Consider the following 27,852-nt stretch of genomic DNA (forward strand, 5'->3'; position numbering starts at 1 on the left):
CCATGGCGAGCGCGGCGCGGGGGCTCGGCCGGCGGCGGGGGCTGCTGCTCCCGCTCCCGCTCCTGCTCCTCTGCGCGCTGCTGCCGGGCCCGGCCCTCGCCGCCCACATCAAGAAGGCGGAGGCGGCGGCGCCCGGCGAGGCGCTGCGGTACCTGCACTCGGCCGAGCTGGGCGAGGCGCTGCGGGCGCTGGCGGCCGCCGCTCCCCCGGGCCTGGCGCGGCTCTTCAGCATCGGCGAGTCGGTGGAGGGACGGCCGCTGTGGGTGCTGCGCCTGACGGCGGGGCTGGGGCCGGAGCGGGCCGGCGAGGAGCCCGGCGGCGCGGCCCTGCCCGGGCGGCCGCAGGTGAAGCTGGTGGGGAACATGCACGGGGACGAGCCGCTGGCGCGGCCGCTGCTGCTCCGCCTGGCCCAGGAGCTGGTGCGGGGCTGGGCCGGCGGCGAGGCGCGCATCGGCCGCCTGCTCAACACCACCGACCTCTACCTGCTGCCCAGCCTCAACCCCGACGGCTTCGAGCGCGCCCACGAGGGCGACTGCCGCGGCGGCGGCGGCGCGGAGGGCGGCCGGGAGAACAGCCGCGGCCGCGACCTCAACCGCAGCTTCCCCGACCAGTTCGGGGCCGCCGAGCCCGACCTGGAGCCCGTGCCCGAGGTGCGAGCCCTCATCGCCTGGATGAGCCGCAACAAGTGAGTGCGGCCCGGCCCCCCCGCCCGCTTCCCCTCCGCCCGGCACGGCCGGCCCCCGGGGCCCGGCACCCCGCTCCGGGGAGAGGGGGGCCCTCGGCTCCGCTCCCTGGGGGCTTCCCTGGCTTTCGGCCTTTCCCAGTGCTGCCTAGCAGGGCTTGGGGGGAAAAAAAGCCATTTCCCACCGTTTCGTCCTAGCCTGCCTCCTGCGCTGGGTTGGCCTGTCTTCGCAGCCGGGGACAAATCCTGCACCCGGTGACCGGGCCAACCCTTGTGCTGGCCAGTGTGTGCAGGAGAGCGGTTCGGTGGGCACGGTTTGCCATGCGCCTACCTGCCAAGGAGCCCTGCTAGCCCCACTGGGCACGGTTCGTGCCCTGCACGCACCCGGGCACTCCGGGCCTCCGTGGGTGTCTGCGCATCTCCCTTCTCCAGGAGCCTGCAGCTGGAAACGTCTCCTTCTCCGCTTCGTCTTCAGCTTGTCTGTGGGTTTTGCTCTTGGGACCGATAACGCTTTCACCATGAGCTGTGGGGTGCTTAAAATATCCAGGGTTATGTGTATAACTGGTCTGTGTACAAACTTGTTAACAGAGAGTTGTGTTGAACAGGGCTTCCCCCCATCTCCGCGTTTCATGGAAAATTCCCTGGATTTAGCAATAACGCTCTGTGCAGCAGCGTTTCCAAATACGGGCCCTGCTCCTGCAGCCCTCTTCCCTGTCTGTCCTGTCCAAGCACGCAGGGCTGAGCCTTTAGTGCCCACGCTGACCTGTTAGGCCCTCGCCTTCCGAGGGGGTGAATGGTGGGAAGGCGCTGTGCCCAGAGCGGGACAGCCCGGGGGGGAGACGGCGCCTGTGAAGCCCAGCTCCACTTTGGGGCCCTGGGAGGCGCAGCGGCCAGGCTGGGCACCGTCTCTTCATTTAGCTGTGTGCTCTTCTTTAGAGAACTGTGGAAGGTTCAAACCACTAAGGTCAGCGCAACCAAGCGTGTAAAGTTGTGCAGAGAAAGCCAAAATGCAAAGTCTGGTCAGATACGAGCAACGTGCTGAAACAGACTGTCGTCCTCTTCGCAAATGGGGGTAGAGAGAGAAATGGAGAGGGGGTGGCTGATGGCCGCGGTGCGCTGTAGGGCTGTCGGTTGGATCCAACCAACATACACAACGTTCAGCTTCGTATAATGTTTGCTCAGTTTTAGGGAACAAAATTTGCTTGGACAGACTATCTTTATTAAAACGTGGTGGATGGTGCTGTCCGTGGGCATTGTTGCTCTAGAGGAATTTCATGAACTTCCCCAGTAATTGCTTGTCCTAAGGATGCTTTAGGACAGCTCTGATGCAGCAGTTCGCACTAAAATCCCTCCAGACTTGGTTCAACTCAAAATTAGTTACTGGGGAAACTCATGCACGTTCTTAATATCATTTTGAAAATACCTTGGGTTTTTTTTTTTTTTTTTTTTTTTTTTTTGCAAGTGGTTGAGGTGGGATTTGCATGTAAGCCAGGGTGAAACAGGAAGAACGTGGTGCTCTGTGCATCCCTCTGCCTGGCAGCACCAGTTAATGTTGGTACACTTGTTAGACTAACATAACCACTGATAGAAAAATGAATGGGTAAATAGAACTGTTTGATTAAAAAAAGAGATAGTGGGTGTAACGCAATTTATGTGCGCTATTTTAAGCAAGGCAAAGGTATTGGTCATGTTACTTCTGCTCAGAAACAAAATCCCATTTGACCGAATGAAAAGGAAAGCTCTTTTTCCCCTCGGTGCGGTATTTATTGGAAAGAGGAAGAGCAGAGAAAATTATTGTTGGGATTCGTTGAAATGTTTATGCTGCCTGGGATCAAATTAAAGTGTGATATAGGGCATGCCGTGCTGTATTTTCTGACTTGGGATTTTAACAGCTCTGTCACACATCCAGATTTTATTTATGCAAGTCAGTTCTGTTGTACGTACCAAGCGTTGCTCAAAGCTTGACGAAGAGCCGTGTACATTACTTTATGCGCAGGGCACTGCTTGTCCATCACGGAGTTTGAGGGCTCTGTCTTAGGCTGAAGCAAGAAACTTGTTTCATCTCCATTAATGCCAGATGTCGGTTTGGGGAGTGAATAAACCAGTCCTGAGAGTTGGTTTATTGCAAAAATTTGCCGACTTCCCCAGCGTGCTCCCACTTGGACGCTGCTCAGACCCTCTGACAATCCTGCTCGCAGTGTTGGAGGCTGGTGTTAATACAAGGGGATACGTCTCCCAGGACAGTGTATCTTTGTTCAACAGTAGCCAAGTCGGTGTTGGATGAGTGTGTATCTGTTAACGTAGCCTTCATGTAGCTGCAGCTCCACAGGCGTTCTCCCTGCACAGGGCTGATGGAGCAGGGTCTGATCGCTTCCTCTTCCAAAGTAGCGTTACTGCTGGGCAGCTCGTCCAGTGGACGCGGTTTGCCTCGTTGATCCCAAATAGAGTTTGGAGGCTCCTGAGAACACAGTTTGGGTGGGAAGGCAGTAGAATAACTGGTTGGGCGGCTGTAGCCGGCTTCCTGTTGAAATTGTTCCAGTATGACTCTTTCTTCTTTTTCTTCTCCTCCTTCCCAACCCCAGGTTTCTGCTCTCTGGCAATCTTCATGGTGGCTCAGTGGTTGCAAGCTATCCCTATGATGACTCTCCCACGCATAAGCCTACAGGAGTCTACAGCAAATCTGCTGATGACGAAGTGTTCAAATATTTGGCAAAAGCTTACGCGTCACATCACCCCATAATGAGAACTGGCAAACCCAATTGCCCCGGCGAGGAGGGAGAGACCTTCCAAGACGGTATCACAAACGGTGCTCAGTGGTATGATGTAGAAGGTAAGCTGCGCTGGTGAATCGTTCGCTCTCTCCTAGTTCACCTAACAGACTGTCTTAGGGAAATAGTTTCTTGCTCCCGCTGAGAAGTGACAGCCAAACCAGTGGTGATTATCACAGAGGAAAGGACGGCGGGTGAAGTGGTATTTTTAACTTTGAATGTGTTCTAGCAGCTTGAAATGAAGGGAAGTGGCATCACAGGCACACCAGTAAGTGCTTGATGAATCACAGCTCGGGAGATGTTTGTAGGGAAGAGATCACAGAAAACTGGAGGTTCTTCCCGACCCTGTTAGGTGCTGGAGAGTTATCCTGCATGCGGGAGGCTTCATTTGTCAAATGAACTGTCATTAGGTCTCCGGACGGTTACTAAATTTTGATACAGGAAAGAGGAAACTGTTGTTAAACGTATTAAACCAATGCTAATAGTCTGTGAGGGTTTTCTAACCTCCAAACTTGTAATTTTGTAAATGATTATAGACTAGCCTGCTGTAAAACTATGTCAAATGGTTTAAATGCGTGGTCTGAGCTAATCTAGCTGCTCTCGCTGGTAGTGGGTAGGCAGCTTTTCTATGAACTGCTCTGCTGTTAGACCTGTGCAGAGGGTGACAACCAGCACGGTCTGTTCTTGTCCACGAGTGCAGTGGGATCTAGAAGGGATCCAAAATTCGGTCTGCTGGGGCTTCTAGGAGAGCTCCTGTTCCCCCCATTAGGCAGCTGCACTGGGAGGTGATTTGAATATAAGCAAATTACCTCCGGGTGCCACCACTCTGCTTGTGTGGAGGTAGCTGGCCTGGCTCAGCCACGTTGTGGGCTGCTCTGTGTGCATCGGTTTTGCTGAAAATGGGATTTAAAAGACAGTTTATGTGGCAAGATGCTCTCGTGGAAGAGGCTCTGTGGGCTCTTGGGAAGGAAAATCTTGGCCGTGTCATTAGAAGAAGTTACACCATTGCCGTGCCCCCTCAGCGGATGTTGTACAACCATGGCCTCGCCAGACGGTGCAGAAACTTCTGTAGTGAGGACACCACAAAAACCTTGCATAAATGATCCAAAGAAGTTGTGGTGCTTTGCTGCGCCTGGACTGCTCTGCTTTCCCTCACACTGGGGCTGAGGGGTGATGGCAGGAGTGCTGAGCAAGTAGTGACATTGAGCGTTGTTTATCCTTCAGAGCTTACAGCTTAAATTGTAATAAGACGATGTCTTTCCAAAACATGGGCTTCAGAGTTGAGTCCTGTGTTAACCCTGAATCCACCTTGCTTGGGAAGGAGGGATGGGGATCCATTACTGGGCCTGAACACATCACCTCTGTGCTGGAAGAGGAAGTCTTGATTTCAGTGGTGGCTGAATCATTCCCCAGTATTTCACTGGTCAAATAAGATGTCGTGTTCAAATAAGATGCAGTTTTACCTCTTTCTCTAGCAGCTGTCTCCTTCCCTCCGCCCTATCGAGCACACCAGCTCTGGTGTTTGCTGGCTCAAGGTTCACTCTGCTGCTGTGAAAAGTCCGGCAGGATGAAGGTTTGTGTAATCTGGTGAATTTGCTTATGAGGGAACAGGATATCCTGGATGATCTGTGCTGCCTTGTTCTGGTGGCAGTCGTTATCGGCAAACATCTCAATGGGGAGTTTGTTAGCTACAGCTCTAATGTTTTCTGCTGTTGGAATGAAGTGGGATGGGGGTGTGCTCTGAAGGGAGAGTGGTTCCAGAGCTTTGGACCTGGGTTCCCCTGTCCCCAGTGAGCAGCATTTTTCGCTGCAGCGTTAACTTCTTCATCCTCCTGCTAGAATGTGAGGCTCCTGGGGAGTGCAAGGTTTGCTAGTGGCTGTGGCACTGGTGCACGAACCTTTTGGGCTGCCTTTGCCTTGTCAGCGAGCAGAGCAGAGGTTTCACCTACTTTCCTTTCGCAGGAAATGGCAAGGTGTGAACTGAAGACCTGTTTGCTCTGTGCTGCCATCGCTGTGGTTTATATTATGTCCAATAGCCTCCAGCTTCCAGCCTCTGCGGAAATAACCCCTTTCACTGTGAGGAGCCACAATCTCGGGCTCAGCGCTGATGGCAGTAGGCAATTCACGGGCAGAGATGATAGAGAGGGTGCACTGACGCTAGCTCTCAGAGCGGAGCATTGCTGAGGTTGACAGACCTGTGCGGTTTCTCCCCAAAGTGGTAGTTTAGGTCTTGTCGCTGTTGAATACACGTGTGGAGGGTGATGGCAGCCCTTGGAGCACCTCCCAGGCTGAGGAGTTCACGTAAAGTGTAATCCGCGGGAGCTGAGAATCCACGGAAGAGCACAGGTGAACTAACAGAACTGACTGCAGAGGCCAGTACACGTGTATTTTGATGTTGTGTGAAGTTACTGTCTCCCTTCAGCATTTTAGGTGTTAACATTTATTTTCAGTAGTGGATGAAGAGCAGGCGAATGGGAGTCAATTGTATGCCATGTGTGACAGAAGCGGCAAAACCACCGTGGTGGCTGTGTTGAGTCATTGACTCTCTCAGCTTTGTGCCAAGGACTGCTGAGGCTCGTACTTGGACCAGGAGGCCTTTCCCAGTGACTGCAGAATTTAAATGTGTGGTAAAATGAGGCTGGGGAAATCCCAGTACCCTGTGGGAGCTCCCTGGGCTGGGCTGAGCTCTAGAGTTCTGAGCACACGGTTCTGTGAACGGTGCGGGGCACACGCTTGTGGCCTGTGGATCAGGTTGTGCCAGGAGAGGCTGCAGGCTCCAAGTGAACTAAAGCCAGGAAAAACAAAGAAATGAGAACATAACGTCTCAACAGGTGGAAATTTTCCTGCCACGTTTTGTCATGTGAAATCAAACATGCTGGAAAGCCAACTGCTACAGGATTCATTGTCCCGGAGTTACCAGTTCAGGTTTATGCTGGTGCCAGACCCCATTAACTTTCATTTGAGTTTGCAAACAACCTCTTACGTGTGTCAAACCGAGGTGGCAAGTACAAACTGTTGGAGTAATTGTTAAGGTCAAGTGTGCACAGAGAAAGATGGCTCTCTGCCACATGGCTGAATTTGGCTTCTGCATTCCAGCTGCTATAGATAAGCACGTCTGTGACTGGGGACACTTTTTAGAGGCTATCTCTGTTGTACATGCTCTTACTCTTCCTTCCTTTTTAACCTCCGGGGGTTTTAACTACCGAGTGGCTGGTTCAGATCAAGAAAATACATGCAAGTCTGGGCTGGTGTATGGTCCAGGTGATGCTTGGAAAGCGGTTAAAAGAAACCGCTTAAGTCTTATCTGTGGGAAGGACATGCTTGCTTTTATTTTGTAAAGAGTCAAGTTTGGAAGTTGAATTCAACATAATGTTCAATATGGTATTTTGTGGGCAGTCTTGGAAGGTCTTGTCGTTATTTGTAGTCCCGTCCCAAAAGTTATTTGCTTTGCTAGTTTGACTTGCTGATGTCCAAGTGTTTGAGGTGTTTCTGGTGCCTACCGGAAGGCACGTCTTAGGTTGAAAGTGGATTTAGGTCATGTGTGTGCTTACTAGGTTGTTTTGGCTGTGGTTACTAGCCACACTGAGCTTCCAAACAGCTTCTAGTGGCATCAAACTCAGAGCAATTCAAATGAGTGCTGAGAACAGTGGGTGCTCATGGCATTGCTGTGGTGGCCTCTGTTTCCTGGGCATGGCAGAAGGCAGTTGCACAGTGTGAGCTCTGGTAGAAGTTTTCAGCCATGTCTTCCTGGGATATGCACAGTTAGCTGCCCTTATGTGTTTGTGTTTTCATAGAATTCTTCTTGCAAATTTTTCTTTCTTCTTGAGAAAAGTATTGGCTTGGTGGTTCGAGGGTCTGATGCCTTTTTCCACATCTAACATGAACTGCTGGGCCGTGTTTTGGTGGTGCAGCTCTTGGGAAGACTGCCCTCCACTTTGAGAGAGCCCCGGGAAGGCTGTGGGGCTGTGCTGCTCTGGGCTGTGTGATGCAGCTGCTGGAGTTGGAGGCTCAAACCTCACCTCCTCTGAGTTTTAATGATTGCAGACTAATGGACTAAAACATTCCTCTGCCTGTTTGGTGCTGCTGCTGGTGCTCACCCTGGTCTTGTGCTACGGGCCAATTGGTTCCGTCCACAGGGTAAGTGACTTGTGCCACGTATTTAATTGCGGCTCTAGTTTCCTTTGTGCCATCTGCTCTCTGCAGAGCAGACATGACCATTTCTCTGCTTTAACTTAGGTGCAGGTCTCTCATCTCCTAATGTCTGCTCCAGCGAGAGCTGGAATTAGAGAGGTTTCTGCATAGTGCAGTTTGAAAATAGAGTCCTTCCTGGCTGGCCTGGAAGGCTTCTCCTGGCACGTGGTGTATTTATGGTATCTGGATCCCCGGGCTTGACTCTAGAGAGCTGCACTCTCCTGCTTGCCTGCCTGGTGTGGAGCTTGGCAGGGAGCAGAGGAATGCTTGTCCGAGTGAACTCTGCAGCGCTTGTGCTGCAGGAGGTCTGGGATCCTTGCCTGAAGTGCAGTCCTGGTGCTCAAGGAGTGGGACAGAGCAGGGGAGAGGTTTGTTCTGAGCATTTTTGTGACCTACTGCCAGCCAGGGACTGACTTGCTGTGACTGTAAGCTGCTCACTTTTGCTTTGCTTTCCTCACTGGTAAAATAGGTATGATGCTTCATTGGGAGGCTGAAGCTTTACGCAGTTTGGGCTAAAAGACACCCTGTGATGAAAAAATGCTAGAATAAATTTGGCAAGTTATCTCAGATATTACCCAAACAGATAGGTAGAGTAGAAGCACTGTAGTCAGACAGCCCTCTGCCTTGGGTGTGCTTTTTCTGCTCTGCTAATGGTAGGCTGTGTACTGGTCTGTCTTTACACCTCCGGCTCTTCTGCGTAGCCAGGAGAGGCTGTGCAGATGGTATATGGAAAAATACGTAATTCCATATGCTGTAAAAATAACTGTCCTGCTCGGCAACGGGGCCATGTGAAGGCCAAATAAGTGCAGCGAATACAGTCCAAATTTTCAAGCATGCAATGGACTACTTTCTCAAAGAGACAGTTTTACCGAAATGTAGCAAGCTCTAATTTAGTCCGTTGCTGCTCTGTTACGGGTGAGCATCTGTCCTAAATTTGCTTGAATGGCAGATGAAGCACTAAATATGCTTCATAATGGCTCTGGTTTACATATGGATGTTTTCAAATGCATTAGCGTCCTGCTATGAACAGATGGTTATAGGCCGGCAAATTGTTTCATTCTGCATGGTGTTTACTGGTGAATAGAGTGGTCCGCTGTGGGTTACTTTTCTGAGCCTGGTAACAGGAGCTGAATAGAATTGAGCATGTAGCAGATTTGCAGGCCTTGTTCCTCTAACCTCTTGAACTGAGTTGGAGAGTTTTAAAATCCTCAAACACTTTTTGGCCCATTGTGCTGGGCAGAAAAGTCTCTTTCCTGTTTTGATTTCAGCCCATGCACAAGCTGCAATGCTCTCTGGCGGCAAGTGACATTTGATTTGTTACAATAAAACCTACATGTTCTCTTAGCAGCAGGCTCCCAGAAGGATTGAGAGGAACTGGGACGTCTTTGATCTGGTACTGTCCCGCATATCTTCCCAGGGGTCTGTTCTTCTAATCCTACTTTATGCTGTCAGTCCGTCTCTGTGTTACCTGAGTGCGGTGGGGCTATTGAATTCAGAGCAGCGGTCCCTGACCTTTTGGGACAGTAAATGCTCACAGCCATCACATTTATTATAAGACTCCTCTGCTTGGTAAAGTGCTGCTGATAGCTATTCCTGGCCGTGCATTAACACAGCCTCTGCAAATGCCAGGTAGTGCATTTGCATCGTGGTATTGATCCATTCTGGCTGGTAAATTGGCCAGCACCCCGGAGGGCCCCTCGCTTGTGAGGGAGCTTGTGAATGATTAGGAAACTGCTCAGACAAAGCAAGTGAGGTTTATTAGCATTAGCACTAATGTAGCACTTTGGGCAAAGCAAAGGATGGGAGTACAAAGAACGCATTTCTTACAGACTTGCCTGCGGGGGTCCTGCAGGCTAGTGCCATGACACACGCCATGGGCTGTCTTCTGCTTTCCTTCCTCCTGAAGTTTGCATCTGCCTCCTGCGGGGCAAATGTGTAGCTGTTCCATGACAGATGGGCTTCTGAGAGCCAGTTTGACTCCCTCAACTCATCCAGGAGAGACCCACTGCCTGTCCCCCCATGTGCAGCTGACACCGGTGGGAGTCATTCGGTCGGTGCGTGGAGGTCTCTGGGCTGAGTGGTCCCAGGCGCTGCTGTGAGGTTGGGATGGAGCCGTCTGGGTAGTGGCACGCCAGTCTGCCTGGATTGTAACTGAATAAGGTTGATTAACCCAGAAGATACCATCAGGATGCATAAAACTCAGTGTGGTGTGTTTTCCATACTGACACAACTGCCTGATTTGCTGGTGGTGGTGGGAACAATCCTCTCATGTGGCCATGACATCTGGCTACAGTCCTGTGTTAGGGTTTGTCAGGGTGACTCTGAAACCTGTTTCACAGACTTGTGCTGGTTTTGGAATGTCCTTTTTGCTATTGAAGACTCCCATCAATGTTTAGAGGGCCGAACATTTGCAGTCTTCAGCAGCATGGTGAAGTCTGAGCTCCAGATCGTGAGTGTTGATACCTGCAGACTTCACGTCCTGCTGGTATGTGATTCATTCCTGCTGGAGAAACAGGTTTGCTTGCTGAGGGTTGGATGTAAACTTCAGCAAATGGGGTCAGGAACAAGGTGACCTTTTTGATTCGTAGTAATGCCTGTGATTTCTCTGAAGGGCAAGAACAGCAAGATTAGCTTAATACTGGGAAACAGCTCTGTGCACTCCTGTTTTCTGGTGCTTATGGAGGTTTGGCTGGTATAATGCTAAGCTAGCAAGCTGTCCCCAGGGGCTGCGACATCCTTAAATTAATTGAGACTGCTGCCTTAAAGAGGAAATGTTCAAGGAGGCTGGTGACTTGGCTGCAGGGCTCAGGGAAAAGAGGAAGTTTTCCAGTTGGAGTTTCCCAGGTGGACAAGTCTGTGTCCTGTTCTTCTCTTGCAGGACCTGGCTGTTGTGGGGTCACAGGAATCCTCAGTGGTGAGGGAGGTGTCACTGCCCTCCCAGATCAAGAGGAGAGTTTCCTGAAGGTGACTTGGACTTGCTGCAGTTCACTGCATGCTGTCACCATGTCAGACCTTGTCAGACTTTCTGCTAGGGCTGTTCTAAATATCAAGTAAATGTAGACCTTCAGATGAGGAGTTGGAGGAAAAGAGCAGGCTGAGGAAGTAGAGAAGGGGAAGCATTGCTCTCGTCTCATCTAGAGTTTTGCTAAGATTTTTTGGTGAGAACGGCTGTGTGGTCCTTGAAACTTTTGACACGCAGATTAAAGCTGCCACCTCCCAGGTTGATAGTCTGGTGTGTTCTTTTGTATCAGAGGCCTGAAGCTCATTTTGGGTAGAGTAACATCTCTTGCAGGAAAACCTCACAAATCTAAAGGAGGCTTGGTGTGCGTAGCGAAGGACTCGGCAGCAGTAGTGTTCAAACTCTGGTGTGCCTGCCTTGGCATCCAGGATTTGTAGTGTCTGGAAAATGTCTTCACAGCAAAATGAACCCATATGAATTTCCAAGTGCTGTGCTGCTGAGATCAGCTGACAGAGCAGTGAGACCAACGGTCTGTCATCTTTGAACTCTCTGTGGCTGATTTGAATGGTCCAGTATGCCGGTTACTGGGCGAAACAGAGCTCAGTCTCCCCCAGCACAGGCTCTCACCATGATCTGATCTGACTTTTCTCCTTAGGTTGTTCACTCTGGAGCTAGGACAGCATCATGGTGAGATGCCATGGGAGGTGAAGGACAGGGAGAAATGTGCATCCCATGGTGGGCTGTCTGTGCATTGCTCTTGGGACATATCTCTGCCTCATTTTCTCAGGTGGGATGCAGGATTACAACTACGTGTGGGCAAACTGCTTTGAGATCACGTTGGAGCTGTCCTGCTGCAAATATCCGCCAACCTCTGAGCTTCAGCAGGAATGGGAGAACAACCGGGAATCTCTCCTTGCTTTCATTGAGAAGGTAGTGCGGGCTGGGATGGGGTGCGGGGGCAGCAGCTGTGGAACCTGCGTGTCCATGGTGGGCTGGAGCACCGTGTTCAGCTGCTCTTGTGGCTTTGTTTGCTGCGTGTGGTAATACAACTGCTGCAGTTGCTGTGCAGAGGTCGGTGACTACAAAGCTGCTGTGTATCTCTGTGGTTCTGCCACAGTTCCCGCATCCTCCATGACAGCAGAGCTCTGCTCAGAGGGGCCTTGTGGGCTTCAGTGTTAAACAGAGGGACCGACCAGTGCAGTTCTTACAAAGTAATGCCAAGTACCTGTATGGCCTCAGTGTCATGAACCTCCAGTGATGTTCAAAAGCACCAACGCTGCTGAGAGCTTGGCTTGCAGAGTCCTCTGCCAGGCTGTCTCCAGATGCCCACGTATGAGTTGAGTTGGTGCCAGTTTAGGCTGGGAAGGGAGGCAGCTGCATTTTGTCCCTCGGTATGGCCTGTAACCCTGCTGTGTTCACATTGTGTGCCCATGTCAATGAAATAGAGGATTTGTTAGGGAAGATCAGTTCTGAGATCTTGCTGCCTTCGCAGTGCATGCTGGAATTCCTGGCCTTGCTGTCTGGCCAAGCACTGTCTGAATCATGGGCACTTGTGTGTCTTTGCCTGGCAGCTGTCCTGCTCTGCTGCCTTTGGGGAGGAGCAGGGGGGTATTGCTGGCGGAGGACATGGTTCCCCTGATGTTTCCTGTCTTCAGCCAGGCTCTTGCATTGTTTTCCTCAGGTCCACATTGGTGTGAAAGGCTTTGTCAGGGATGCAGTCACTGGAGCTGGCCTGGAGAACGCGACCATTGTTGTTGCCGGCATTGCTCACAACATCACAGCGGGCAAATATGGCGATTACCACCGACTGCTTGTGCCTGGGACCTACAACGTGACCGCAGTTGTAATGGGGTAATGCCTCTGTGGCAGCCTGCGTCCACACTGTTAGCTGCTTGTGTTCCTTCACTTGATTTTTTCCCCCAAAGCATCTTGTGTGTTTAAGGGGCTTGGCTGGAAGCTGCAGGAGTTAAGGACTCCAGCTTAGAGCTGCAGCTGTGTTTGTTCACCCCGTGCCCCGCTGCAGCAGGGTGCTGTTGGGTGCACAGTATTTCTGTCACCTTTGTTTGATTGCTTCTATCAACCTGCATCTTACTTTCTGGGCAAAGGGAGAAAGTGGAATAGGGTCACCCCAGTAAGAGTTTGTGTTGTCTCAAGTCTGGGTGTAAATGTGTGGCTAGCCCTGTGATACGCCTGTGGCTTCTCCCCAGTGAATCTGTAAACAGGAACTTGTGCCTCTGTGACACAGCAAGGACAGCAGCATAGTTGGGTCCAGTGGCAGTGGGATGAGTCCTATCAGCTTGTTTGCTGCTGAATATAGTCATTAACATCCCAGTGTGTTTGGGCTGGAAGAAGTAGGCTGGAGTGGTGAAGAAGCTGCAGGGAGTTTTGGCCTCTGTTCTGCAGACCCTCCTTGCTGAAGCCAGCTGTGTTTTTCACAGTTACACACCAGTGACCAGAGAGAACATCGAGGTGGAGGAGGGAGCTGCAACAGAAGTGGATTTCTCCTTGCAGCCAACTGTAATGCCACCAGCTCTTAACGTCACGCAGTTCATAGCAACGCCTGCTCCTGTCTCTACCATCACCCCCACCCCTGTGCAGGCAGGGGCTCCAAGCCCAACCTCTCTCCATCAACCCATCCAACCTGTGGACTTCCGCCACCATCACTTTTCAGACATGGAGATCTTTCTGCGGCGGTATGCCAACGAGTACCCCAACATAACCCGACTCTACTCTGTGGGCAAGTCGGTGGAGCTGCGGGAGCTCTATGTAATGGAGATCTCAGACAACCCTGGCATCCATGAAGCAGGTAATGTGGGAAATCCTTTCTAGCGAGGCACAAATGCAAGTGATAGACCCATTGCACTGGGAGACTGTGGGCAGAGCAAAAAGGAGTGTAGAGCTGGCACCTGTCTGGAGAGAGACTGAGCTGCTCCTTGCAGTATCCTTTCTAAAAAGACCAGGTGCAGTGGGTGGCACTAGTGTGTTAAAGAGCATTGCTGGGGACATCTACACTGGTCATGGAGCTCTGGGGACAGAAGGACCAAGGGGCTTCCCTGAAACAATGTTCGTCCTTTTTGGTGTTGTGGGAAGAGAAAGGTAAATGTTAGGTAAACGCCCTCCAGCCCTGCAGAAAGGCTTGAGAGTGCAATGCTCAGGGTGGCGAGGTGTCTCCAGGCTTTAATGTAGTGGTTATAATTGTCTCTTTGGTGTGACCATGTCTATGCAGGTGAGCCGGAGTTCAAGTACATCGGTAACATGCATGGAAATGAAGTTGTGGGGCGAGAGCTTCTCCTGAACCTCATTGAGTACCTCTGCAAGAACTTCGGCACAGATCCTGAAGTGACTGACCTGGTCCGGAGCACACGGATCCACATCATGCCGTCCATGAACCCTGATGGCTATGAGAAGTCCCAGGAAGGTAGTGCTGTCTGTGCTGAAACGTCTGTGGGGTTTCTAGCTCTGAGAGCAAAGCTTTGGGTTCGTGGTACCTCTCTGAGAAATCTGGAAGCCTTGCTGGAGCAGAAGTGCTCTCAGCACAGGGAGGCTGGGAAGGGACTTGGGGCGTGCCGTGGGATGAGTAGGCGGACCCCGCACTGCAGGATGTGGGCAGTCGACTGATGCTTGAAGCTGTTGGAGAGAGCTCTTATGCTTCAGCAGTGCTATATGCTTCCCCTGTTTGGGTCCCCTTATGGTTTGTGGCTATCCCAAGGCTTATTTTAAAAAAAAAAAAAGACATTCCTTTGACACAGCTCATACTTGCTGTGCTTTGGTCCATGCTCTTAGTAACATGTGATGTAGGAGCCAGGCTGTCTGTAGAGCACTTGTCCAAGGATAATATAGACTTTTATCATTATGTTGAAATTGGCAAAAACATCCTTTCAGGGAAGTCCTTAAAACTGCATGGCTCTTGCAGATTGGCAGAACAACGTCTGTCCAGAACTATTTTCTGGAAGCAGAGCTCTGCTTGGGTTTAACAAAGAACTTGTCCGGCTGGTTTGAGAAGGTGAGCTCTGAGGTTTCTGCGGTTGTGACATCCGGCTGCTGGGATTGTTCATGGTTCGCTGCCTTTCTGCTAGCTGTGGTCTGGCTGGCACTGAGAGCCTGTGCAATCACCCGCTGAAAGGGCCCCTGGACACCTCTGCACAGAGTGGACCTGTTGCTGAAAGAGTGTGGGTGTCCCCTCATTCTGGGATGTAGGAAGCCAGCACTGTTGTGCTCTCTGCTGCTGTCCATTAATTGATAGTTGTAAGCTCTGTGGTAAGAGGATGAAGCCTCTGCACTGAAGTGGGAACTTGCACAGGGCGCAAGCTTGATCTTGTGTTTAATTTTCAGGAGACAGAGGAGGTACTGTTGGCAGAAACAACAGCAACAACTATGACCTGAACCGGAACTTCCCAGATCAGTTCTTCCATGTGGCAGACCCTCTGCAGCCAGAAACTCTCGCTGTCATGACCTGGTTAAAGACTTACCCGTTTGTGCTCTCGGCAAACCTGCACGGAGGTATGGCAGCCAAACCGCGCTTCTTCCTCTGTGCTGAGGTTTGAGGGATGGGAGTTTGCAGGGATATCTCCACAGTGTTCTAGGTGTGAACTGAGGAGCTCCCGCAGAGAGCTCTCTGCCCTTGGCCTTGCTGTGAAATGGCAGGAGTGAAGGCAGCCAGCTTCCTGCAACAGGCTGTTTGCAAAGGGCCTACACAAAGAGTAAATCAACCCTTTTGTTCGTGCTGCTGGAAGATGGATCAGAAGCTGGAAACAGAGGGTGAAGACCATGTCCGCAGGCATACTTGTAGGGAGTTGAAGAGGCTGCAGGGAGGATCACAACCACTTCTCTGAAGGGAGCAGATGCATTGGGCAGTAGCTAGCACGCTGCCCGCTGTGAGATGGGGTGGACTCTCTTGTCAGCAGTTGCTCAGCAGCTGGGTCTGGGAATGTGATAAAGTGCTGTGGCTGTTAAAGGCTTCATAGTATTTATAAAGTGAAGGGAACAAGATGTAATCCTGAGGGTTCCCTGCCTTGAATTGCATGGCAGAACTATGAAATTTGCTGTAATTTAATTATGTTTTTGGAATGATCTAAATTAAGTGTCTATATTACAGCTTATTCCCTAGACAGTTTGTCTGCTGGCTTGTAGCTGTGGTAACTTGCAGGTGGTTGCTTTGTGCTAGCATATTTAATTTTGTAGTGCAGAAGTACCGTGTGTGGGTACAAGGGAGCTGGCAGTTCTCCAGCAGCGGTGGTGTCTAGGGTTCCACGGTGCTATTGGTACAACTTGCTTAGGGAAGGCTTCAGTAAGCCAAAGATTTTATAATCTGACAGTGCTTGCAATAAACTCCGGAAGGCTGAAAAACTATAGCAGTTGGGCCAAGGGCACTATGCATGTTCTAGGAAATTCCTCCCCTTGCTTTCTGTTCTCTGAAAGCGATTATTACGAGGTTGTTCTCATCCCTCCTGCATGTAAGAGCCAAACCCTTGATGTGTGGTGGCTTGGGTTCACCTTCCCAGCTGGGTGTGGTCTTACCTATTCCTGTGCTTTTGTTGTCTCTTCTAGCCATGGGCTTAATGCTTTGTTTAATGCCAAGTCTTGGGAAACAGAAGACTTGGCACACTTTGGAGAAAAAGAAAAACTTCCCCTATTAGGCTGAGGGATCACTTGGAAAGCGTGCAAGTACAAGTCAAAGCTTGTCTCCCCTGCAGGTTCTCTGGTGGTTAATTACCCCTTTGATGATGATGAACAAGGAATAGCCATATACAGTAAATCCCCAGACGATGCTGTGTTTCAGCAGCTGGCGCTTTCCTACTCCAAGGTAAAGCTCTAACGGGAAAACAGGCACATCCTGCTGGGTTAACTCCTGATGCTGTGGGGAACCTCCTGAGCGGCTGGTAGAGGAGGGCGCAGGTGCTGTGGGTGCCTGGTGTTGCAGGCGCAGCAGAAGGGTCCTGTGGGAGGCTCTGGTTCCATGAGTGGATGCCCAGCACGTTCTGCCTGCAGGCCCTGTAGGAAGAGCGCTCTGTGCAGGCACAGGGACCATACGCACTGAAGGGTGGTGGAAAATGCTGCAAACACGGGCCGGGAGGAGAGCAAGGATGTCTGTGTGTTGGGGTTGGGTGTGGGTGCAGTCTGTTTGTGCTGCAGCCATACAAACACAGGCCCGCGTGAACCTCTGTGTTTGGTAACCTGAAGTGTGTGACTAATGTTAGAGCAAAAATGCCAGTGGCTGTAGAGTGCGGAGACTCAGCTTCACATGTCGCATCTTGTTTTTTAGGAAAATACAAAGATGTATCAGGGAAGCCCTTGTAAGGATATGTACCCCACCGAGTACTTCCCGCATGGCATCACTAACGGAGCTCAGTGGTACAATGTTCCAGGTAAAGTAGACCTTAAATCTCTTGCACTGTTTGTCTCCAAGTTAATGCACGTGCAGCTGAAAGAATTTAGTCTGATCGGTCACAAACTCTGCATTGGTCAGCCCAGATTACTGGGACTCGGGTTTCTTTTATAACTTCTTAAATAAGGTACCCAGGTAAAGTTATACCTGAGGGAAGGAATTTACAGTGTAGTTTTTCTGGCTATTAGCAAAATAGTTTCATAAAATTTTACAGCAGTATATTAGCATGAAAGGTATTTACAAGAAGGATGGTTATTTGTCTGCTGTTTTGGCATCCCTTTGAAGCTTGAATCTTGCCCTGTGTAAAAGCCTTCTCAGCTATAGCCTCTTTATAGCCTCTTCAGATATAAAATGTGTGCTGTAGTTTGTACTTAATCTTTCTCTACTATCCGATATATTTATTTTTTCTGACCTGTAGTACAGTTGCCTTCAGGAGACTTTGTCAAAATGTTTTTTACATTCCTGTTGTAGGTGGGATGCAAGACTGGAATTACTTACATACAAACTGCTTTGAAGTGACCATTGAGTTGGGCTGCGTGAAATACCCAAAAGCTGAGGAGCTGCCAAAGTACTGGGAGCAGAACCGTCGATCTCTCCTCCAGTTCATGAAACAGGTGAGACACTTTGTTCCCAAGCAATTGTGTGAGCTCCCTCTTTGCATTAGATGTGCCAGGATGAACAGGCTAATATGTGGGCTGAAGCAAGTGGTGCTTCCTGGCCAGACTGGGTACCTGCTCCAGAGAAATCATCTCCATCAGAACATGTCTTGACTCTTCCTCTCCCCTCCTTCTCAACATACCAAAAATCTGTACGGAAACAGCAGCCAGGTGATGCAGGTGTGGGCTTTTTATTTAGCACTACCTTGGTTTTCCCTAGGCTGGAGTGGCGTTTGTGTGCTGTTCCCATCTGAGTCAGGGCTGGTGGTAGTGCTGCACACCTGGGGCATGCAAACAAAGGTGTGGAGCAAAGAGTGCTGTGGTGGCAGCCTGAGCCAAATAATTGCTCATTGTATTCATCAGGTGATCTTTGTCCACTCCAGCAGCTGGCGAGTCTAACCCGAACCCTTTTGGAACATCTCGCTCCTCTGGGAATGCTGAACCTCCTGGGCTGGGAGCTGGTGGGATCTGGGTGTCAGTGATCCCACAGCGATGTGTGGGGTGGGAGGCAGAGCGAGGGCTGGCACTCAGCAGGGCTCTGGGTCTGTGCTTAGGTTCACCGCGGCGTCTGGGGATTTGTGCTGGATGCTATGGACAGAAGGGGCATTCTCAACGCCACCATCAGCGTTGCCGGCATCAACCACCCAGTGACCACCTACAAGGATGGAGACTACTGGCGCCTCTTGGTCCAGGGGACATACAAAATCACAGCATCTGCCCGAGGGTGAGTGAGCCATGGCACAAGGAGCAAACAGCTGCGTGACTGACTTCCTAGTCAGGAGTAGTCCCATTGCCTCTGCCTACAGCAGATGTAGGCATGGCTGTTTCTCCTGCCCTCTGGCCTGTACAGATTTAGCAATGTGATGCTACCCTGATGTCAAAGACTGCTCACCTGGTGTCAATGTATAATCCAAATCTTCCCTTGTTTAGAGGTGGTGTGGGGAAGGAGTTGATAACTTAGTGTCTTTAGGGGAAATTCTCTGGCAGGCAGCTGCCCGCAGAAAGGACTTCATCACTTCAACCGCTGCCAAAACCTTTGGGTTAAAGCAACCTGACTTGTTGTCCTGCCAGTCTGCCATGTTACTCTGCAACACCTGAGCCAAAAGCAGCACAGCTCGTGCTGGGTGCTGAGCTGCTCCCTGTCCTCCTGCCATTCCCATGTCCCTTTAAAGTGTTCTTGCTCTTTGGTTTTATGCTTCTCACTTTTGGCTGGGGAGCAGTAGCAGTCCCATGTGAGTGTCTAGTCAGGAAGGGGGGTGGCTTGTTGTGTGAGGCCTGGAACCCCTGACGTTTCTTGTGCCTTCTCTTCTCTGGGTAGGTATGATCCAGTCACTAAGACAGTGGCAGTTGGCAGCAAAGGTGGGGTGCAAGTCAACTTCACTCTTTCACGGACAGACATCAAAGTGGACGAGGGGAAGGTGCCAGTCTTGAACACCCCAGACACCAGCGACCCCAACGAGAAGGAGTTTGAGACCCTAATCAAAGATCTGTCTGCTGAGAATGGCCTGGAGCGCCTCCTGCTTACCTCCTCGGGGGATGTCTCTCCTTATCGATATCGCCCTTACAAGGACCTCTCTGAGTTCCTCCGAGGCCTCTATCTGAACTACCCGCACATCACAAATCTCACCAGGTGAAAACTCAAAGCAGCAGTGCTCAGCTCCTCCCTGAGCAGCAGCCTGTGGAAGGGAAGTAGTGAAATGATGAGCTGTGAACATAGTACAGAGATGGGGAACTTGTCCCTCCCCTTCCCTGTGGTCCCTGAGTTCGAGGGAGCCCCACGCCTAAGGGCATGGTGGCAGAGCACTGGCTGCAGGGACTTGCAGATGCATTCGTGTGCTTTTTCCTGAGACATCATTTTACTGACTTAAACCTGGGGTGCTGTCGGTTCCCCAGGGGTGCCTGGGACTGGTGATATTCCCAGTATTGATATCCCATGCTTCTGCAAATAGCTCGGTTCCACGCTCTCTATTTCCTCTGTTTTCCAAAGCCTTTCTAACATCCACCCTGCCAAAGAGTCCCCAGCAAAAGTAATCAAATTTGACTTACAAATATCAAATGGCCTTTTTTGTTTGTCTGCCTTCAGATTTTAATTCAATAGTGCGAGACCTGTTTGAGTTAGCTTGCCCTGAGCCAAGGTCTCTGCCCTCCTGCAGGAGACCAGCTGTCTGCAGTCCTCTGCTTTCCTTTGTGACTTGTAGCAGTTACCCTCTGTCAGCTCTAAAAAGCACAAATCTCTTTGTCCCAGGACCTCATTTGCTTGTTGTTACCAGGCACAACATGCTCATGTGCTATCCCCGCTGGTGCCAAGGCTGCTTTTCTGATCTGTAGCCTCTATTGTCCGTGCAGTTGCATCAGCCCCGATTGCGTTCCCTGCTTTGCTTGCCCTCAGTTTGCTAACTTAATGGCATGACTGTAGCAAGAACTTACGCATTACTGGAAATAGGCCTGCTTTTGTCCTCTAAACCAGGTGCTTTGTAAATTAGTTTGATGTCCAGATGTATCCCTATCTAAGGAAAAAACCGACAACCAAACAAAACCCACAACATTGGAGGCACAGAGGCATTTAGCAGTTCCACATTTATAGTGATGTTATAGGCTATATAGAGGTATATGGTGCATTGGGCATCCTGTACATCTGGACCTGGATACATTCTTAAACAGATGCTTGTGTTCAAACTGATGTTCATAGTGAATTTGGTCCAGTGCTGCTGCAGATCTCTCATGATGTGGTTGTGTTTTGTGCGTCACGTGTCTTTGCAGCCTCCTCCTGGAGGCAGGCAGCAGTTCCTTTCCATGCTGGGGTTTCTCCATAAGGCCAGGCTAGGCGTGCGGCTCTCTTCCTGAGCTGACGCTCTGGTTTCTCATCTCTTGGCAGTTTGGGTCAGAGCGTCGAGTTCCGTCAGATCTGGTCCCTTGAAATTTCCAACAAGCCCAACCAGTCCGAACCTGAGGAGCCAAAGATCCGCTTTGTTGCTGGTATTCATGGAAATGCTCCCGTTGGTACAGAGCTGCTCCTGGCACTGGCAGAATTTCTTTGCATGAACTACAAGAAGAATGCTGCTGTTACAAAGGTAACCAACGCGAGGTACCATCTTGGAGCCCTCTAGTTGTATCCTGAGAAGACAGTGCTCACTGCAAGACTTGTCTTGTTAACAGTGGCTTGTGGGTTGCAGCAATCCCACACATAATGGGGAGGTGGTGTGAAATCCAAGGGGCCAGTGGGAACCTCTGACTGCTGATACCAGTATAAGCAGCAGTTCCTAGGATGAGATCCAGACAAATGACATGTACAGAGAATGAACCCTACTAATTGCGCTTTATGTACTGTTTCTCGTCCTTTTGTTCAGCTGATTGACCGAACACGGATTGTGATTGTGCCTTCCCTGAATCCAGATGGACGTGAGATAGCACAAGAGAGAGGCTGCACATCGAAGATAGGCCAGACTAATGCTCGTGGCAGAGATCTGGACACAGACTTCACAAGTAAAGCAAACTAAAGTAAAGTGGTGTATAGTGTCCCTGCAGAAATGCAGGCTGTTGTAGAAGTCTGCTAGCTGCTCTAGGGTTGGGTGTAGTCGTTTGGTTACAGGGCCTACCTGTAAAGAGAGCAGCACTCTGGCCCTGGAGCCCAGGCAGCACAGCTGCTGGGAAACTTCCAAAGCTTGGATCCCCCTTGCAGTCCCTTATTTGCAAGGAAAAGATGAAGCAGAATTCTTTAGGAATAGTCCAGAGGTTGGACAACAGGTAATGTATTTTTCCTGTTAATTGATTTCCTTCAACCCTTTATTTCTGAAAAAATGCCCTCTGCTCATGCTTCCTGGAAACAGTCTCCTTTTTTCATGCTTTTCTGGTTTCCACGTAATGGCCTGCTGTATCCATAGCACTGTATCCATAGCACTGTATCAGTGCTATGCCCACCCTTTCTTGGGATGAAGTGTTCTCTCTGGCCAGGATTGGCTCGGATCATCCCTAATGCTTTCTTAAAAAAAATGTCAGCTCAGTGACATTGAGGAGAGCAAACACACATGAAATACCCTCTACATTCACAAAAGTAAATAGCCTGTGGAAATAGTGATGTGTCACATTTGTTTAGCTTTGCAGATTAATTCCCCCCATGGGTAGTGTGGACTAGGTGCTTTACTTGATGTCAGGCACATCTGCTGAGATCTAACAAATACCTTTTAATACGTGCAGCAGACCTAATTCAGACATAAACAAAGAATGTACTTGTGCTGGCTTCTGAAACAGCAGAGGAAACTGTTGTCATTTCCCTTTTCTATTTGTTGTTCTGATTTACAGGCAATTACTCCCGGTACTCGGGGACAAGAGAGCCTGAGACCAAAGCCATCATAGAGAACTTGATATTGAAGCAGGATTTCAGCCTCTCTGTTGCGCTAGATGGAGGATCTTTGCTTGTCACTTACCCATATGATAAGCCAGTGCAGACAGGTATGACTTAACTCCTCCAGGGCCTTGCACACACAGTTACCCTCGGGCTGTCTCTGCAGAAGTTCATGTGACCACATGTTGTAAGAGCTTCTTGCGCTGCTGGTGTTCTGTAGCCTCCTTTTGTGTTCAGCCCTTTATGTGGAGTTGACAGTCTGCTAAGTAAAGCTATAAAACCTCACAGGATTCAGCTAGGGATCAGAACACTTACCATTTCTGTTCCTACAACAGTATTTCAGCATTTCCTCTGCCAATGCTACTATAAAGTCTGCTTTTGATACCACCTCTCAGTGTTAGAGGAAATCTGGAATGCCCCTGAAACAATTTGTGTCACTGTTTAATACAGGGTCATGGGGTTAGAATGGGAATCTGCCCCTCCAGTGAATAGGAGTTGCACTCCCAAAGTCTCACTTTTCTCTTTGTAGTGGAGAACAAAGAAACACTGAAGCATTTGGCATCTCTGTATGCAAACAACCATCCACTGATGCATTTGGGCCAGCCAGGCTGTCCAAATAAGTCAGGTATGTTTGGTTGAATCCTTTAACGCCCCTGTCAGCTTGTGCTAGACTCTGCTAGGAGCAGATCTGTCTGACAGCTGTGTTCTTGCTCTCACAGATGAGAATATTCCTGGCGGTGTGATCCGTGGCTCTGAATGGCACAGTCACTTGGGAAGTATGAAGGTACTTCGTCATGGCACAAGGCTTTCCATGTCTGCTAAACAGGCATTAAAAAGCATATTCGTTCTGATGTCTGGGCAAAGCTTCCCCACCTCCAGCTGCACTTTGCAAAACTTTTTAAATGCCACCTATTTTGTTGTAACTGTGGTTTTGGTTTTTGCAGGATTTCAGTGTTATGTTTGGTCATTGTCCTGAGATCACTGTTTATACCAGCTGCTGTTACTTCCCGAGTGCAGGGCAGCTTCCCAGCTTGTGGGCAGACCACAGGAAATCTCTCCTTAGCATGCTCGTGGAGGTGAGTCGCAGTCTGTGGGAGGAAATTCTGGCAAGGAGTGAAAGGTGGTGGGCTGGGGGGGGAGAGGGAGAGCGCAGTATGGAGAGTCTTTGTGTCTTTATTGGTGCTCTGTAATTACAGATGGTCAAAATTTAGACTGTGAGGAATGGATTGAACAGAGGAAGCAAGTGACCAGGAAATGTGTTGACATGAGAGTTAAATATCTGTGCTGTTTTGCCTCATGGTGGGCTAAGCAGTCCTTGCAGTATCCTGCACTTTTATATATTATGAGGGTCAGGGATGGAAAATGGGCTGTATTTTGAGGGGAGGATTAGATCCTGGTTTTTAGTTACAAATGTGCCATGTGCTTGGATCTGAACATGAAGTGTTTGAAATGCTTTATTTCAGGTTCATAAGGGAGTCCATGGGTTTGTCCAAGACAAGAGTGGCAAGGCAATTTCTAAAGCTACCATTGTTCTCAATGAAGGTTTGAGGGTCTATACTAAAGAAGGTGGCTATTTCCATGTGCTGTTGGCTCCAGGTTTGCATAACATCAATGTGATAGCTGACGGGTACCAGCAGAAACATGTCAAGGTATGTGAATGTCTGTACCAGAGATCTTCCCCCCGCTCCCTGTCATATAAAGGCATCCCCTATTTGGGCTCTGCCTCATTTGCTGTGTTTAGCTGCAGATTATGTGCCCAGGGTAGCTGTTTTCTGCCTTGATAAATGGATGGAGAAGAATTTCTCAGCACAGCAGGGTTGTTTTGGGCAGTAGCTTTTCTTTCCATTGCGCTTGTCTTTGGCATCTGCCTGGTCCTGCCCTGGTCAGGACCACCTCTCTTGTGTGGACACCTACGAGAGGTACAAGCTTTGAGACAGTCTGAGCTCTCTTATCTTTCTGCAGGTCTTTGTACGTCATGATGCACCCAGCACTGTGTTAATTGTATTTGACACGGAAAACAGGGTATTTGGTTTGCCAAGGGAGCTGGTTGTCACTGTTGCAGGTAAAGTGATACTTTTGATCAAAGCTTTGAGCTTTGCTTTCCGTAGGGGTTTGTGCTGACAATCACCCTTTGCTGAACTGGAAAAGTAACCTGTGGACTTAAGCCATCTCCTGCTTTCCCTCTGAGTATGTGCTTGTCCTTGCAGACCGGTCCAACAACCCTTGGATCTGGTGATGCTGGGCTGGCAGATGGGAGGGAGGAAGTAGAGTGTGTTGCAGGGCTCTGAAGGGTCCAGAATGGACTTTGAGATGCCTGGAATGGGGAGAGCTTATTTGTGCATAGAGCTGGGAGATCTTGCTTCTTCCCCAAGGTTTCTTTGAGGGGGGTGGCACCAGGTAAGCATTAAGAGATATTTTTTTTTTTTTCTTTTGTCAAGGTGGCAGCTGCTGGGGAGCCTAGAGTTTATACCCAGTGGTCTGCAGAGGAGCTCAGTGATGCTATCCTAGACTGCGAGCGCAGAAAATAAAGCTAGTGCAGTGCTGCTCTGGGAGCAGCTCTCTTGCATGGCATGTTTTCTGTGGCCTAGGAGGAAGGAGCAGGGTCACAGTGAAGTGAAGAAACTGGCTGTGACTGTAGAAGGGAAGAGAGATGATGGCAAGGCTATGAGTCTCTGAGGTGGGGGAACATGGCATTAACTTTGTCTTCTCTCTGGCAGGTGCAAGTATGTCTGCGCTGGTCCTCACCGCCTGTATCATCTGGTGTGTCTGCTCGATTAAGTCCAACAGACACAAGGATGGCTTCCACCGCCTCCGGCAGCACCACGATGATTATGAGGACGAAATCCGCATGATGTCCACTGGCTCAAAGAAGTCGCTCCTGAGCCATGAATTCCAGGATGAAACAGACACTGAAGAAGAAACATTGTACTCCAGCAAACACTGACACCTCAGGGGCAGGAAAGAAGGTTCCCATGGACCAGACCCGGTGGCGGGGGGCGATCCCTGTGGTTCAGTTTAGAAATATTAGTTTGCAGGATGTGTCCTCCAGGGGTGTGGGTGGCAGCTCCCAGCTTCCCTCTACTATTTGCTCTGTTCCTATGTACATGCAAATCAGTGGGTGCTGGAGGTTGTGTTTCGGGCTAAAGACATGGCTTGTTACATTTTTGGGTCAAGATCTGGAGGTTCACATGACATTGTTTGAAAGGCAACCTAACAGGGTGGCCAGCAGAGTTCCTAGCACTTCCTCAGCATCTCGACACAGTGAGCAGATGGTGGGGAAGTGCCCCAAGACCTGCATGGGGTCGTAGTTACAACACTCCAAAGCAGTTTCTCTGCTTGTTTTGATTTAATGTTTTCCACTCTGTACTTGGGGGAAGCCAGATCCTTCACTTGACTCCACGTTCTGCAGAGCAGCCCTCAGAAAAAGACTGTACTTGGTTTTCAGCTGCTGCCTTGGAGCTTTTCCCCACCATGAGATGCTGTGGCCTGCTATGATCTGCAGTGGTTGTGGAGCACCTCTAATGTGTTGCTAGTTCCAGGCAGTGACTTGGCATCCTGAAAACTGGGGGAGATGACATCCATTCTTGATGTGAGCTGGAGAAAGGAGCAACTGTCAGAGCTTCAGTGAACTCTGGCAAAGTTCAGTGGCTCGCCAGCGCTGCGGCACTGCTGTTCCTGACTTCTGGGGAAGAAAGAAACTTTATTCCCATCACCCCTGGTTGCTTTTCATTTGTGTAGTAGACCTGGCCTTTGGGGGTCTCAAATTAGCGTTACAATAGTCTGAAAGAGCCACTGAAGGTTATTCTAAGCAAATGGATAAACTGATTGTGGTGGATGCTGTAGAAAAGCAATCAGTTACTGACTCCACCTGATCAGTTTTGCCCAAGTCCACTACTGTTCAGGAGGAAACAGTGAAATCTGACGACTGCTTTGTATTTGTGCGTTACTGAAGCAGCAGGGAAGGTCATGGGAGTATCCATGGCCCAACTTCAGTCTTAAATTTTGAAGAAAAACTGCACAATTTGCCACTGTCTACCTAATACCATTTAGTGATCAGAGCACTTTGCAAACACCCTCTCATTAAGCTCTGGTGATGGTAGGCATCAAATTAACCTGCTGGCTTGGCTCTGTTCTGCTACTACAGTGTCCCTGAAGTATGTAGCAAGAGCTCCACCTGCTTGCGTGTCTGCAGTTGTGCCTGCTGCTGCGGGGCCTGGGTGCAAGGCGTGAGGAAGGGCTGAATGGCTGTGCTGAAGGAGAAGGGAAGAGCAGCCCAATTCTGTTTTGTAGCACTTGGCAGAAAGTTGGAAAGAGGAGCTGCAGCATGCATCCCAAAGACGTGGGATTTGTGGGGAATAGAAGGGATGTCCAGAAGGGAAGAATAGCTGAAATGTTTGATTTCCAAAGCCTTTATGCATCTCTGATGTTTCTGTGCTTTCTGGGCAGGAGGCTGGGGTTAGAATAGGCACTTACTTTCTTGCTGCTCACTTTCTTATTTAATTCTTGCCCCACTGACCCGAGCTCTGGGGTGCAGGAGCCTGGTGCAGCACTGTCTCAGGCAGTGAGCTGATCTGTTCTCCAGCAGCCTGGGGAGGTCCACTAGTGAAACCTGCACATGGTGTCTGGGGGGGGTGTTTGCACCCAAATGTATGAAGGGGTCTGTTCTGCAGGGCTCTGGCCTGGTCATCTCTGGGGGAACATCGCCTTCCGAAGGAGCTGTTCCTCACCTCTGTGTGCAGTAGACGCCCTTCCAGAACCACATGCCTGTGGCCATGCTGCCATGCTCATTGTCTCAGCAGCTGCATGCTGATTTTGTGCAGCTATCTGGAGGGACAAAGATCACCCTTAAACACCAGTATACCTTCTTCGCTGTTCCATGGGGAATTACATTGCAAAAAGCACTTGATAAGATCTGGCTGGGGAGGTGTGCTGGGCACAGGGAGATGAGCCTGAGCATCCCCGTGCTCCTGTCCCACGTCACTGTGGTGTGAAAGCGCTGTTCCTGTTGCCTCTGTTCTGCAGGAGCCATGAACATCCCCATGCCTGCTCCCAGTTCATCGTGCTGAGCAGGGGATGGGGTTTGGTCCTGGACCGTGACCCTTTTCCCTGTGTAATAAGCTGCAGCACACCAGCACGCAATAGTGCTAACCCTGCCTGATGTCCAAACTTTTCCTGCTTCTGAGGGCTTTACAAAGAGACACAGCTGGGTTTTCATATTAAAGTTGAGTTTGCAAATGGCTCTTAGGGCTCTGTTTGGGCTTTGTTTGCTCTGGCAGCAGGTAACGGACTGAGCTGGCCTTGCTTTGTCCCACTAGCAATAAGTCTTGTTAGGAATTGGCCCTTTCCCCCTGAGAGTGCATTCTGCAATTAGCTTGGAGCGGGTGCATCTTTTTAAGGGGAGTGGATTCGAGACGTTTTGCAAAGGTGTGAGACTTTTCTACGCAGCAGGACCAGGTGGTGTGCTCAGAACCACAGGGCTGTTTGTCACCTATGTTGGGAAGGCAGGAGCAGCCTCCCCTTGCCATCAGTCTGTCTGTCCGTCCGTCCATCTGCGGGAGTGCCTGGGCCACTTCTGGCGAAGAGCCGGTCCCCCGCGGGCGCTTGTCCCTGGAGCGTGTCGGTCCGTGCACTGTGCCTTCAAATGTACATTTTTAAAAGGGACTTGAATCGCCTTTTCCTGGAAGCGGGACGGGGCGGTGTGAGGCGAGGCCTGGTTCTGCCCTCAGCCGGGCTCTCTGTTTTTTACCTGTATACTGAGATCCAATAATCTGTATAAAACTATTTTGATGTCCACCTGGGTTGTCTCGTTCTTCCTACAACGGGCAGTAGGGGCTTGGGGCTGCGAGGAGGAGGCTGCGGGAGACCGGGG

The 27,852-nt window shown here is 50.2% G+C and overlaps 1 protein-coding gene across 1 annotated transcript; it reads left to right on the plus strand.

Moving 5' to 3' along the window:
- The first annotated feature begins 2 nt into the window (after window positions 1–2).
- CPD (carboxypeptidase D) lies at window positions 3–27,776 on the plus strand. The gene is made up of 21 exons (XM_059829154.1): window positions 3–685; window positions 3,265–3,512; window positions 11,388–11,530; window positions 12,282–12,451; window positions 13,039–13,406; window positions 13,827–14,018; window positions 14,933–15,100; window positions 16,294–16,403; window positions 16,863–16,965; window positions 17,457–17,599; window positions 18,196–18,365; window positions 18,960–19,271; window positions 20,517–20,712; window positions 20,989–21,124; window positions 21,941–22,090; window positions 22,513–22,608; window positions 22,703–22,767; window positions 22,928–23,059; window positions 23,447–23,632; window positions 23,946–24,045; window positions 24,701–27,776. The coding sequence occupies exons 1-21, from the start codon at window positions 3–5 to the stop codon at window positions 24,925–24,927; spliced, it is 4,098 nt and encodes a 1,365-aa protein (XP_059685137.1). The 3' UTR covers window positions 24,928–27,776.
- Window positions 27,777–27,852: the final 76 nt, after the last annotated feature.

Source organism: Gavia stellata, chromosome 25 (assembly GCF_030936135.1).
Source record: "Gavia stellata isolate bGavSte3 chromosome 25, bGavSte3.hap2, whole genome shotgun sequence".
NCBI lineage: Eukaryota > Metazoa > Chordata > Aves > Gaviiformes > Gaviidae > Gavia > Gavia stellata.